Source organism: Ixodes scapularis, unplaced genomic scaffold (assembly GCF_016920785.2).
Source record: "Ixodes scapularis isolate PalLabHiFi unplaced genomic scaffold, ASM1692078v2 PGA_scaffold13__105_contigs__length_92229423, whole genome shotgun sequence".
Classification (NCBI taxonomy): domain Eukaryota; kingdom Metazoa; phylum Arthropoda; class Arachnida; order Ixodida; family Ixodidae; genus Ixodes; species Ixodes scapularis.
In genome coordinates, this window is record NW_024609839.1 from 25,645,961 (window position 1) to 25,658,958 (window position 12,998).

Sequence of the window (12,998 nt, forward strand, 5' to 3'; positions counted from 1 at the left end):
CTTGGGAAAAAGACCCGACACCAGACAGACTCGGTAGCATTTTCGAAAACCAGTTCATGACTAGTCCATCTATTAGAAATTAGTAGAAAAACTCCCCCACCGTGCCGATGTCTGTCTTTGCGATAAACTGTAAAACCCACCGGAAATACCTCAGCGTCACTAACAGTATCATCTAACCAAGACTCCGTCCCCATAACAACTTCAGGTTTAAGGGTCTCCAACAAAAGTGCAAACTCGTCTTCTTTATTTTTGATGCTACGGCAATTTACCAATAGTACTGAAGGCGCCTGTTTTGTAGCTGTAGCCTCATGATTGCTTGGGCCATCTTTAGGCTTTCCGACCAGTCATTCGTGTTCTCTTGGTTGGCCAGGCGCCCGATATAAAACAGGTTGTCTCGTTTCGCTGTCCCAGATAAACGTCTGTCCATTGATAACCAGTTTATCGTGGTTTAAATGAACCTTGTTCTCTCTGTTCTGCCTTTTCTCCTTCGCATAATTCCAAAGTTGACGCCTCTTTTCTTGGACTGCAAGACTAAAATCCTCGGAGACACTGAATGAAGTATTCTTGAATTTAAAAGCACTTCGCAACACAGACTCTTTGACCTTCCAACCCGGGAAGTGGACTACAATTGGTCTGTTTTTCCCATCTTTGTGTTTCCCCGATCGGTGGGCTCTTTCAATTAAAACATCGAGCGATAACACGACTTTGCAGATTTTTGTGATCAGCCTTTCCGATTCTTCCCACGTTTCACTGCGAGAGTTGTCGGGAACTCCGAAAAATACCAAATTTGTCCTCCTGCTTCTGTTTTCAAGATCATCTAATTTTGCTTCTAATTTCCTGCCACTTCCTTCAATCTGCAAAACACGTTTTTCAATATCATTAGTTTTCAAGCTTATGGTATCAAACTTCCTCTCAAGATCAGCTTGTTTTGCCTCAATACCAGCTAACTTTCCCAAAACAGTCATTTGACCAGATTGCAGTTCCAACAAAATGGTCTCAATTTTCCCAAGCTGTTCAATCTGTGCCTTAGTCATGGGACCGGGGTTTAGCTCCACGTCACCCGACAAAAGCAACAAGGTCTCAAAAAACGAAAACGATAGTTCACAGCACAAAGACATCAATGTAGCGATCACCCAAGAGCCAGCAAAATGCATGTATCTACAAAGCACACGTTTGTCGATTGGGCACGACACTCTGAGAAGCATTACATTGCTCGTTCGGCAACATTTTGAATGATTTAAATAACTAACCTGGTACATGGAGCAGCGTGAGTATGGGCCGAAAAGAGTGTCGTGCCCCAGCGGCTGAAGGCGAAGTAGCTCCCTTTTATGGCAACGGTGCAGCGGATCCGGAAACGTCCCTCGATGCCTGGCCATCTGTCGGTCTTCAAGATGACACAGAAACTTTTCTGGAAAATCCGGTGGCTCGAGGGGACGATGAGTTGACGAAAAGAAGGTCGTCGCTGGCCATGACTCGTAGATTGGGGCTGCCGCCGTCCCGACGGAATTCGCCGTGACAGCGAGAATCCAAATCAGCACCTGGTACATGGAGCAGCGTGAGTATGGGCCGAAAAGAGTGTCGTGCCCCCCACACCACGAATACACCACGAAGCACCTGAAATCCGAGCCAGTTACTGCTACCAGGAAAAACCACCAGAATTCGGTCTCCTGCCAGAAAAACCGAAGCTGACTAAGCCAACAATGACCAACCTGTAGCAGCAAACCGCGTCCCCTCCCACCATTGTTTGCATGCCCGTCGCAAATCACACTCCGACGCTTTTCACGCAAGGTGTATGAAGACGTCAAGGACTGGATTGGACAATATGACAGTGTCGCCCGCCACATTTGGAGGACAGACAACCAGCTCCTGCAGAACCTATACTTCTCGTGGAAGAAACTGCCGGCGCTGGTCTGAGAACCATGGATCCTCCTTAACGTCATGGGAAGTCTGCAAAATCGAGCTGAAGCGCGCATTTGTCAGCCAACATCAACGAGAGAGAGCCGCATTCTTGATTCTGTCCAGGACACTGCCCCAACGAGAGCGCCACCGCACTTGTGGAGGATGTTTTGCGCTTGATCGAGCGCCCACGCCCATGCCCACGACGACCTGGATGCTACAGAAGACAAGAACTTAAGAATCCCATGTACCTCATGTGAGGGACAACACCTTCGGCAGCCTTGTCCGCAACCCCTCAACAACAGTCGAAGTGTTCAAATCACCGAGGCTTCCAACATTGAATGTGCACTGCATGCCCGAGCCTGTTCACTATGAACAACTTCCCGGCGTCTCGACACTCGAGTTGTCCAGCTGCTACTTCAACGCCAGCCTCCCAGGCATCCGCGACATCATCCACGACCATGTCTGGGAGGAGATCAGGGAGCTACTTTTTGCCATCAGTTGCCCGGCTTTTATTTTGATTGCCGAGATTGTTTTGGAACAAGTTTGACAGGTATTTCAACCGAGTCTTCTCCGAGCGAAGTGGCATCTGACAAACCAAGGGCAACTTACGCGACAATGGCACGACGACCGCCACCGGCTGCCCCTTAGTATTCAATGCCAATTCAATGAGACACCCCAACGCCGAAGCATTCCCGACATCGTGTGCAGGTCTTTGCTCAGCAAAGTGCACCGAAGAAAACGTAGGTGATGCGAATGGCCGACCGAAAACCACTTTGCTACCACTGTATGAAGCCGACCATGTCTACCAAAGCTGCCCGTACCAATGAATTGGTCTGCGAGGGTTCGTGCCGAACGACCCTCGATCACGTCTCGAGGAGCGACCACGGGAGATTAAGGATTGCCTTCGGCGACCTTTGTCCCTGATGCCGAAGGTGCTGAATCGAAGATGCTAAATCCCTGATTACCCCGAAGCTCCTGATGTCCATCACCTCAACGAGAGGTAAGCACGACAAAGCAGGTGAGCGGCAATGCAGTGACAGTGGATTTGGTGTCGGTTGTCGTCAAAGGACAATACATAAAAATTTGCTGACACCAATTATCTGTGTCCACTCCACGAAGCACACAATTTCCAACTTTGAGGGAGAATGCCGCTGAGTGACTTGAAGAAATAGAATGGTTGGTTGCTCTCCAAAGTGAACTGCAAGTATCACCAGACTTGGATAGCAAACAAACATTGTTGCCAGCTATCAAGTCAACGGTACAGCAAAAGGCACAGCCACGTAAGCAATACATGCCCGAGCTTGCTGCATTGATGCAGAAAACTACCAGGAAATTTTTCGGATTAGAAGCCAGCCCTGCAGCTTCAGTGCATCAGACGTCAGTGGCCGCACATGACGTAGGATTACAAGACAGCATCAGTCGGTCAAAGTTGCCACTCGACCAAACTGAGCACCAACGTGCCAGGAGCGTCATCCGACAACAAGGTCCACAGGTACTGCGACTGAACGCCTGACACGAGACTGTCGCAGAAAGAACTCGTTATGGAACCATTTACTAAGAATCAATAATTATGTAATCAAGTGGAAATAAACATATTTGGTACGCTAACCAGATAAACGTATTTCCGCTCGCCTTCACACTTTGAGAGTCTATACACCGAGAATTGTGTTCACTGCACGCTCTGGACCTTACGAGGACACTCGCATCTTTGACCCTTCAATATTAATTAATGGGACAAACCAGACTGGCAGACTTGTTGCATGGGGCTGCACTCGTTCAACCTTTCCTGAACATGTGGTGCATCCGAAAACCAACTCCAGTGATGTGAAAATGTTATTAATTAATCTATTCCCTCCAGGAGCCTTTGTAGGCATTGCAGAGAGGATACTTAAAACTACACACATGATAATAACATTAAAGCACACTGCTGTAACTTGTTAATTGGAAAAACAAACACACCTATGAGCATATAGTTTAATAGTATGTGTTGGATGCATTGTTATATAGCAGGAAACTTCCTATACGTATGACACAATAGACCCTTTGCAGAACCCCATCATGCAACAGAACTGTCACCATTTGTTTCGGCGTAAAGCACACGAATGGGCCCCAGTTCACGTCGAACGCTAATGCAGCATTCGAGTCCAATAGGTGCTGAGCCGAATTCACAGGGATGGCGGACATAACATTCTTGTCGAACAAATGCCCAAAGTATGAAAGCCTGGGGTAATTAGAGTAGTAGCTACTGTAATTTGTTTCATCAGAATTTGGTAGACGGCAAAGGCTAGTCTCGGTGAGTCAATACACACATTGGAGAGAGGCACATGACAACATATCATCAGAGTGCTCGTCTGCACAGATTTGACACACCTTCGCTCCGTCTTTCTGATTGGCTCGAGGGGGCTGTGGCGGTTGGCCTTTTTCAAATTACGGTGATACGAAGTATAGGCAGCCCACACTTTTGAAAACAGTTTATCGAAGAGACCGAAAGGAATGGTAGTCCGCATTTTTCAACAAGACTGCTCTCCAGGCAAGGGATGAACACAAATATGAATCATCTTATCCAGGTAATTAGAACAATTAAATAATTGACCGACTAATACAATGCACTCTTGATGGAAAATAGTATTTCTGCAATAAATCCTACGAAAGAGAAAAAAAATGTGCAGTTAATCTATGCATGCACCAAAACAGTTGTCCTTATAGCAAGTCGAATAGCTTTGAAGCAGGTGCCTGCAACGATTTATTCTTCCCCACACTCAATAAAACGTCATCCTCGTAGCTGAAAATAAGTGTGCACTTCTCACGCAAAAAAAAAGGAAGGAAAGCGATCGAATGTAGAATCGTGGATTAGCACAAAAGGTTAAAATCGCAGGAGCTTCCTCGCTAAAAGTTGCTATGGTTGTTCGGTGACGCAGGGCTGAAACAACTTCCCCTAGGCCCTAACGCGACATATACATTTCGCGTCGATTCTCAGATATTGCAACGTTCAAACAAAGCTAAGAGAATGCGAAAATTTCAGGTTAAAAGCACTCAAAGTTCCATCGATCCTCGAACACATCCCGGAATCCGAGCACTGGTACGGCGATGCAGAGCTGATGCTGTCTCCCAGGCGTTAATATCCAGATTACCCAAAGCGATCTTGCGCAAAAAAGGTATAGAGTCTCATTCCTTTATATTTTCACATTATACCTGCGTCAGCGAGCACAAAGATGCCTGAAGTCGTCGGAAAGCAGCTGCCCATCGCGGCTACCGCGCACCGAACAAACTGGCATCCGCCAGCTCTGGGAGCTGCCATCTTACCGGTGACGTCACGGCTCTAAAGAGGTCACGTGACGAGTGGTCACATTTGCGTACAACATGGCGGCAACCGGGGGGGTGCCACTTCCGAACTTCCGGTTTATAACTCTAAGCCCCTCTACCTCGTCGAGTTCCACCCTTATCGACCGGACAAAATCGCGAATCGACACATATCGCCTGAGACGTTGAAACACGTAGCTTGTTGTCGTCGCGTGGTCGCCTTTGATGCTCGCCGCTATCGCGGAACGCCCGGGCCCGGCAAGCGGAAGTGTATGCCTCCCGAGCAAAACAAGCAGAAACAGAATCAATTTTGTGGATATACATATGCGTGCAATTCTGTGCGAGCAGCTGTCTAATGTTTTCCACGGCGTGGAATATAATGCGTCTTACCTCGCAGAGTCGGGAAGCCGTAGACGGCATGAAGCCTTTTCTTCCAATCCCTTTTGCCAGGCCTTTCTCCGAGCTTTCTTCGTTTTCGTGCATAGGAATGCGAAGTGTTTTTTTTTGTTGTTTTTTTTTTTCCCATCTTTTGGGCGATTCGAGCTACCAAACGCGCTACAACCTGTCATCAGTTGTCACGGGAAGTTGCACCTAACCCAAAGTTCCGACGAATACCGCGTGATACACATCAACGACAACTGGCTAGCGTGCTGCGGGAGCGCAAGGCAACGACTCGCGAAAGCAATGGAAGGACAAAAGTAATGCCGGAGGGAAGTTGCATCTCGAAGCCGGAAGCCAGGTTTATCGCGTGTTATTTTTCAGCGAATAGCGGTTGACGGTGCTTGAGGGAGAGGAAGAGGAGGCTTCATGAAGGCGTTATTTTTCAGTATAGAGGGACGTTACCTCGATCCAGCCGCGCCATCACCCCCCCCCCCCCCCCCCCCCCTTGATTTCCGTTGGCCGTTGTTCCTGACATCACACGCATTGTGATTGGCAGCTTGGAGAACCGCTGTGACGGTGCAAACCAGGCCGGATTACGGTTTCCTGAAGGCGGAACACGAATATTGTTTTGTACCTTACGGGGCCCGTTGTGGGTCGGAAGTGCGCGTTTGTGTTTGAACGACTCTCCGACGGCCTGAGTGGCCGGTGAAGTGACGTGAAAATAATAAACACCACCCATGTGTTTCTTAAGCTCTCAGTAACTTTACAGCATAAAATAGTAAATTTCTAGAAAACAAGACAACTTTTGTCTCTGACACGTTCAGGAAAAAAGTCATTCGAAAAATGTGTTAAAAAAAGGCCAACTGAAAAAAAATGTGAGTAAAAGACCATTAATTAATAAAGATCGGCGTGGTGCTTCAAACAAAGGTAATTTTAACTTTAAAGGTACCACGCTGTTGACCTTGTGGCCAGGTGGAGTGCGACGCTGAGAACGCGATTTCTGATACCAAGCGTCAAACACCAATCACGCCGAGCAGAAACCAGCTGGCTCTTCCCACAGGTGTCAGAAGTCCCCGGTGACTGAAGTCCCTGTATCCTCCCTTAGCTTAACGGCCTTCCATGGCACCTGCTGAAACTGGCATTCAAGCTCCCTCGTACACATACCAAACCAAAACAACTGAGAGGAAATTGTGGGAAGAGAGAATGCAGGGGAAATCAGCTTTAACAATATACAGGGCACAAAAACAAGAAATAAAGAAGGAACAGCTGTATGATAATTCAGTGGGGAGCTCTTTGCTGTTTGAAGCTAGAACGGGGGTCTTGAGAACGAAAACATATAGGGGCTAAATTCCAGGAAATAGACACTCTGTGCGACGTATGCAACCGCGAAAGGGAAGCAATAGAACATCTAATTTTAAGGTGCACAGGGCTTCGTCCCACCCTCTTAGGGGGGATGACTACGGATCTGGAGGGGGCACTGGGTTTTCTGGAGATGGATGGACGGATGGGTAGAGAAAGAATTGCGGTAACTAAAAGGAGATTGGAAGTTTGGTGGAAAAAATCTAGGGAGGGGTGAAAATACAAAACAAAATAAGCAAGTGTAACACTTTAAAAGGGGGGTGGGGGGGGGGGGGTTGTGTTAAAACAAAGTTTATACAAATTTTAAAAAAAAGATGATGAAATGTTAGTTAGGGGGTACAAGCTGCCGCCCGTTACAAAGGGTATAGACCTTTTCATCCTCCTCCGCATGGGCGCTACCATCTTGGAATCACGTGACGCGGCAGCCATTAGGTTGCTTCAACTTGCTGCTCCGCTCTTCCCTCCGCGCCTTGAGGGATGCGTTGTATTCGTGTTTTTCGTCGCGTTTCACCGCGCTTGCTTGCCTTACTTCGGAAACGGTAGTCTGATACGTCTACTCGACGACTCCTGAGGTTTGTTTACTGATAGTGGCGAAACATTCTCAGTAAAAGGCGCGTATATTTATATCGCGCATTTAGGATCGCAAGGCGCCAAGAATAGTTAGCCCAAGGAGACTATCTGTATTCCTGAAAGTATCGTTTTTTGTATTCATAATATATCGAAAACAGTTTCTTTTGATTATGTGAGGAAACTCGCGGAGGAGGTAGACAACGAACGTTTAACTTGTATTTTATCTGAGGCTAAAAGGAAAGGTAAGTCAACATCAAGCGATTTGTTTGTTCAAAATATCACACCTACATGTGTATGAGGTTCACAATCTCCTTTTTCGACGTAGACATTCGGTTGGTCGGTTTACGAGGAAGTTTAAAAATTGTATACCATGCTCGCTCCCCTTTCGACAGTCATTTAAATGACTTATTGATTACATTAAGATAACCAACGCCCTCCACTTAATTTACTTAGCACAAAGGTTGGGACTTCCCCCCTAAGAAACCGCCACAGACAACTTAACAGTAGCGAGTTTTAGAAAAGCGTGCACAAAAAATAACGTCGTTTCTATTCGCAAATCTAAAACGCGGTTTCGGTTCGGCGCATGCGCAATATTGACCACGCTTTTTTTTTTCTTTTTTTTGCTTACGTTGTTTTATCTTTTGCCAGTATCTAAAATCCCCACCCCCCCAAAGAAAAAAAAAATAAAAATAAAAAGAAGAGCCGTCTTAATAACAATATTTAAGTCCAGGATTGTCGATGGCGAATAGAGGTTTACTTTTGTGGCTGGCTACACCGAAATTTATAAAGCGAATTTGTGCTAAGAAATAAATATATGTTCACACAGGTCCGTCAACTGGTGCCTAGCGCTAGAATTCAGCCAAACTTTCCGAGGTGTTTCTCCTCCTGCGCCCTTTAATTTTATTTAGCCAATTTTACGGAAGGCAAATGCCAGATTTAATTTGAAGGGCCTGTCACTTATATCATATCCTGAGTAAGCAAATGTTCATATAAAAAATGTATTTCCTGGGGCGAATATCGCGAAATGCTGCTGATGAGTACTTTAGCAGGATTGATAATTTAAGAAATTTCCTACTCAGCCTGTCAAAACATGCTCGAGTACTAAATTTAAAAAAAGAGGCCGAGACGATATTATGTGTTTATATCAATTATCTGCGTCATTACACGATACGTTTTTATTCTGCGAAGTTCACTAAAGGCTGGGTGCCCACAAAAACCAAACAGTGAGTTGTAAACTCGCGAGTTCATCTGTTCTGGCCGATTCAGAATATTGCTAACCAAGCTGTCGATATGCTTCCCCCCGTTACATCACATGTCAATTTCTTTATTAGTTTGTTTTTCTGGAAACTGTTGTCATCGGGTACGGTTATACACGATGGTAATCTTCCCTGTACATCAGTCAGGCGTTTCGAAACTGACCATAATCAGATACATCAAAGGAGTTGGTAAAAAGAGCCCACATTTTAAGCTAAAATACACCTCGTAGTCATCGAAGTGGCTCAATACTACTGTTTCATTGGTTGTGTGCTACCAGGAAAATAATCGTATCGCAAAGCTAAGCAAAAACAGCGTAAAACAGCAAACATAGCTGCGCTCAGGTTCAAACCGAAACCAACCAAATTGAAGCAACCTAATGGCGCCGAGTGTGTCAGCGCCCTCTGTCCGCCGGTGAGGCAACTACTAAAATGAAAAGGTCTATAGCAATTACCATCCATCCATCCATCCAACCAAAACTTTTAACTCCTGAAAAGTGAAAGAGGGCAACTGATATCACACCCCCCAAACTACGAAATGCAACACCGCTGAGAGTCTACAAAGGGCAGCACATACTAACCCATCAAACTAACAAATTTTAGATCCTTTAGAATGTAAAAAAGCAACAAATACCAAACCCCACTCCATACACCAAAAAAGTTTAGACCCTTAAAAGTGTAAAGATGGTGTTTCGAAGACTTACACCCATGGCTACTTTATTTTGAGCATGCTTATTTTAAGCATAGTTTTTTTTTAGTCCTTTTTTTAACGAAAAATAGGCTTCTGATGCGTACCCTCTGGTTTTGAAGGGTGTTCGTTGCATTGACACCCGCTTCAAACTATTTAGCGGTTATTTTAGCGACTACGCCGAATAATTACTGTCAATACCAATTGTTTTTACTCGAGGATCCACGTTTTCAACTCGGATATAATATGTATTACGTAAAATATTTACGAAAACAAAGCAACATACTTGTGATTTTCGTAATTATGGACATGGTAACCCGCGAATGGATGTCTTCAAATTGTCGAGTATATAAGGCGATGAGCGATTACGGCGTCATTGTAGCGGTCTCGTGCGTGATTTAATGCGTCTTTATTTCCCGTTTCTGTGCATCTGAGGACTGCGTTTGGTGCTTGTGACTCAGAAACTTGTTCGTAGCAGATATCCGTCGGCTGCTGCTGCTATGATCCCCAGCCTCTTATTTTTTAGGGTGTTCACCAGTTCCCTGAAGCCGCGCTTACACTGCAAATAGATTATGCAATATAAGGACACTGTTTGAGTTTCTTTTTGTATGGCGGTCCTGTCACATTAGTCATATAAAAACTGCCTGCAGACATAATCATAAAGCAAACATTCTTCCAGCACGCGCGTCAAGTGTGTCTGAAAATAACTCCGTCATCGTGCCTGCAGCGAACAGCGTGTCTTTTCTATAATTAATGAGAAGTGTGCGGCTTCAAAGTATAAACCCTGAGACACCTGATTTACACCCTCAAACCGATGCCACGCTGCCCACGCATCATACGAAGGATAGTCTGCAAACACGAGTAACCGCAATATTTTTGGTTCGAATGCCGCGTGCCAAGTTTCCTGCCTGGGCTCATTGCCAAACGGCATTCGAAGCTCGTATCTCTCGGTGACTCGCGTTTGATTCTGTATGTGGACTGTCTTTTGTGTGATGTATAAGCAGTGTGACCTCGACTTCAAGGTTTAAATTGTTTTACTGCCTAATGATACCGGACGAGCTCAGTTTCTCCAGTTAGCTATCAGCTACCCCTCCAACTAACTCGACGCTAAAGCCGTCAGGACTGGAACTGTAAACAGACCTCGGTATTCCTCGAGGTACTGCTGCAACGCTTTTCAGAATATGAGGAACTTACGAGCAATTTGCTTACAGTGCTTACAGCTGAAAACGTCTGCCGTCGATGACAAGACCTGCTGCAGGGTAACTTCGTAATCCGCGATGATTAGTTCTAATACATTGAATTCAAAGTAACTGGTAATCTTGAAGGAATAGGACCCTCACCAGGGGTTTCATATGCTGGTAAACAGAATATGTAGCAACACCACTTTTTTATTACGTCCTATGTTTTGTTTTGCCTTAGGGCCGAGCACAGCCGATGTTGTAGTCAATGGCACCAATCAAAGGGAGTCAACATCGCAAAGTCATGACGGTCGTCACGTTTACTTGTTTTCTCTTAATAATTCGATTATCTGCTAAATAAATCGAGCGCAGTTAATGCCCAGTGAGTTGCACTTTTAGCATGTCTGCCACTCGTCGATTGCGCTCCGAAACGAAGTATATTCGTTCGCCCATTCCCCAACCCCCTCTCCGCCCTTTCCCCGGTCACCCTCATAGAAACGTTTCTGCGTCAGACGCAAGACGGACGACAATGATATGATATTCAATGGTCTCGAAACCCCGGCCGGCGGGCCAGATTCTGCCCGTCTAGGCCTTCTGGCCGGTCCGAAAATTGCCGCGGTTTTTGCGCTGACACCCGGCCTGCGGGTTACAGCTGCCAACGCAGAAATAAGCGCGCGTAAAAACATGGCGCTGACACGCGCACCAAAAGCGCAAAAATCAGTGGTCCCAGACGTCTTGTCGCCAAAAGTGCTGCAATCGTGCTCGTTTGCCGTGTCCCGCTACCTTCACATAGCTTTTTCAAGGTCTCTAGAAGAAGATGCACTTCCAAGCGATTGGAAAAAGACATTTGTTACGCCAAATCACAAGCATACATCAAGAAAAACTGTAGTAAGCTATCGCCCCATTTCCCTCAGTTGTGCATGTTGCAAGGGTTTAGAACACATCGTGTATAGTAATGTTGTAACACATCTAGATACTAACTTCTTCGTTTCTCCAGCTCAGCATGGTTTTCGAAAGGGCCTTTCGGGCGTGACTCAGCTTGTTGAACTTTACCATGATCTTTTACAACAACTGAGAGTGGAAGTGAAGTTTATGCTATTTTCCTTGACTTCCGGTAGGCTTTTGATTCTGTGTCCCACCCTTTGTTGTTGTTTAAACTGCGCTCGTTGGGCCTTGATGCCAGCGTCTACCGATGGATAGAAAATTATATTTTTGAAAGAAAGCAATGCGTAGTCATTAACGGTGCAAAATCTGAATTTGTTGCTGTGACTTCTGGTGTTCCGCAGGGGTCAGTCTTGGGGCGTCTTTTATACGTTGTTTTTTTATAAATAGCATAGCTGTAGGTATTGACTCGCCTGTGAGGCTATTCGCAGAAGATTGCGTTTCATATCGTAAAGTAGTACATTTACGTGATTCTGCTCTTTTACAATCTGATTTAGATCAAATATCCAGTTGGTGTCGGAAGCGGGAATTAAGTCTCAATGCTGACAAATGTGTCCAGGTCACTTTCGGGAAAAAACGCGACAGCATCTTATCGTGTTATTAATTATCGACATTTACATAGAAACATGCATGTGAAGCATTTTGGAGTCATTTTATAAAGCGATCTTTCTTTTAATGGTCACGTAACACAATCTGTAGAAAAAGCTGGTAGGATGTTAAATTTTATTAACAGAAATCTACGCAGTGCTCCCAAAGAGCTAAAAGAAACTGCTTACTGCTGCTTGGTAAGACCGATGCTTGAATATGCGTGTGTCCTGTGGGACCCGCACTAAGCGTACCTTGCCATTAAAATAGAAAAAAATTCAAAAAATCAGCAAGGTTTGTATTTTCTTCTTCTTCCGGTGTGAAAGAATTTAAACGTGAGTTCGGTTGGGAACTATTGGATTTAAGGAGAAAGAAATTTCACCTAAAGTTTTTATTTTCTATATTTAGAAACTTAACTACAATTGATAAGTATAAATATCTTGAATGACCAAACTATATTTCAACCAGAATGGATCATTGTAACAAGATCAAATAAATATTTTGCCGAACTGATTATTAAAAATACTCATTTTTTCCTCGACAGACTCAAATTCATTGACTGCATCAGCATTTACTACAGATGCAATAGGATATTTTTGTTTCAGTATCCTAAATTTTTAACATTCAAGAGTTTGTGTGTTCTTTTCTCTAACAGTATTTATTGTATTTATGTCATGATATTTATGTTCGTATGTGTTTTATTTTGTGTTTCCCTGCTATAACGCTTCGGCGCTGCAGGTGGTTTCTGCAAATAAAAAATAAATAAAACAAAGATATCAGAAAGAACGAGTGAAACGTTGCGTTTAGAAGGCGGGATCTCTCGCCATAATATTTCTACTTGGT

At 44.8% G+C, this 12,998-nt stretch overlaps 1 protein-coding gene across 1 annotated transcript; it reads right to left on the reverse strand.

Annotated features, from left to right (window-relative positions):
* Positions 1–344: 344 nt before the first annotated feature.
* On the reverse strand, positions 345–1,561 carry LOC115330487. Its single transcript, XM_040207307.3, has one exon. The coding sequence runs from the start codon at positions 1,545–1,547 to the stop codon at positions 345–347; it is 1,203 nt and encodes a 400-aa protein (XP_040063241.1). The 5' UTR covers positions 1,548–1,561.
* Positions 1,562–12,998: the final 11,437 nt, after the last annotated feature.

Bases quoted from the DNA above. Each gene is read 5' to 3' on its own strand.
- LOC115330487 (XM_040207307.3), bottom strand. From the start codon at position 1,547: ATGTACCAGGTGCTGATTTGGATTCTCGCTGTCACGGCGAATTCCGTC.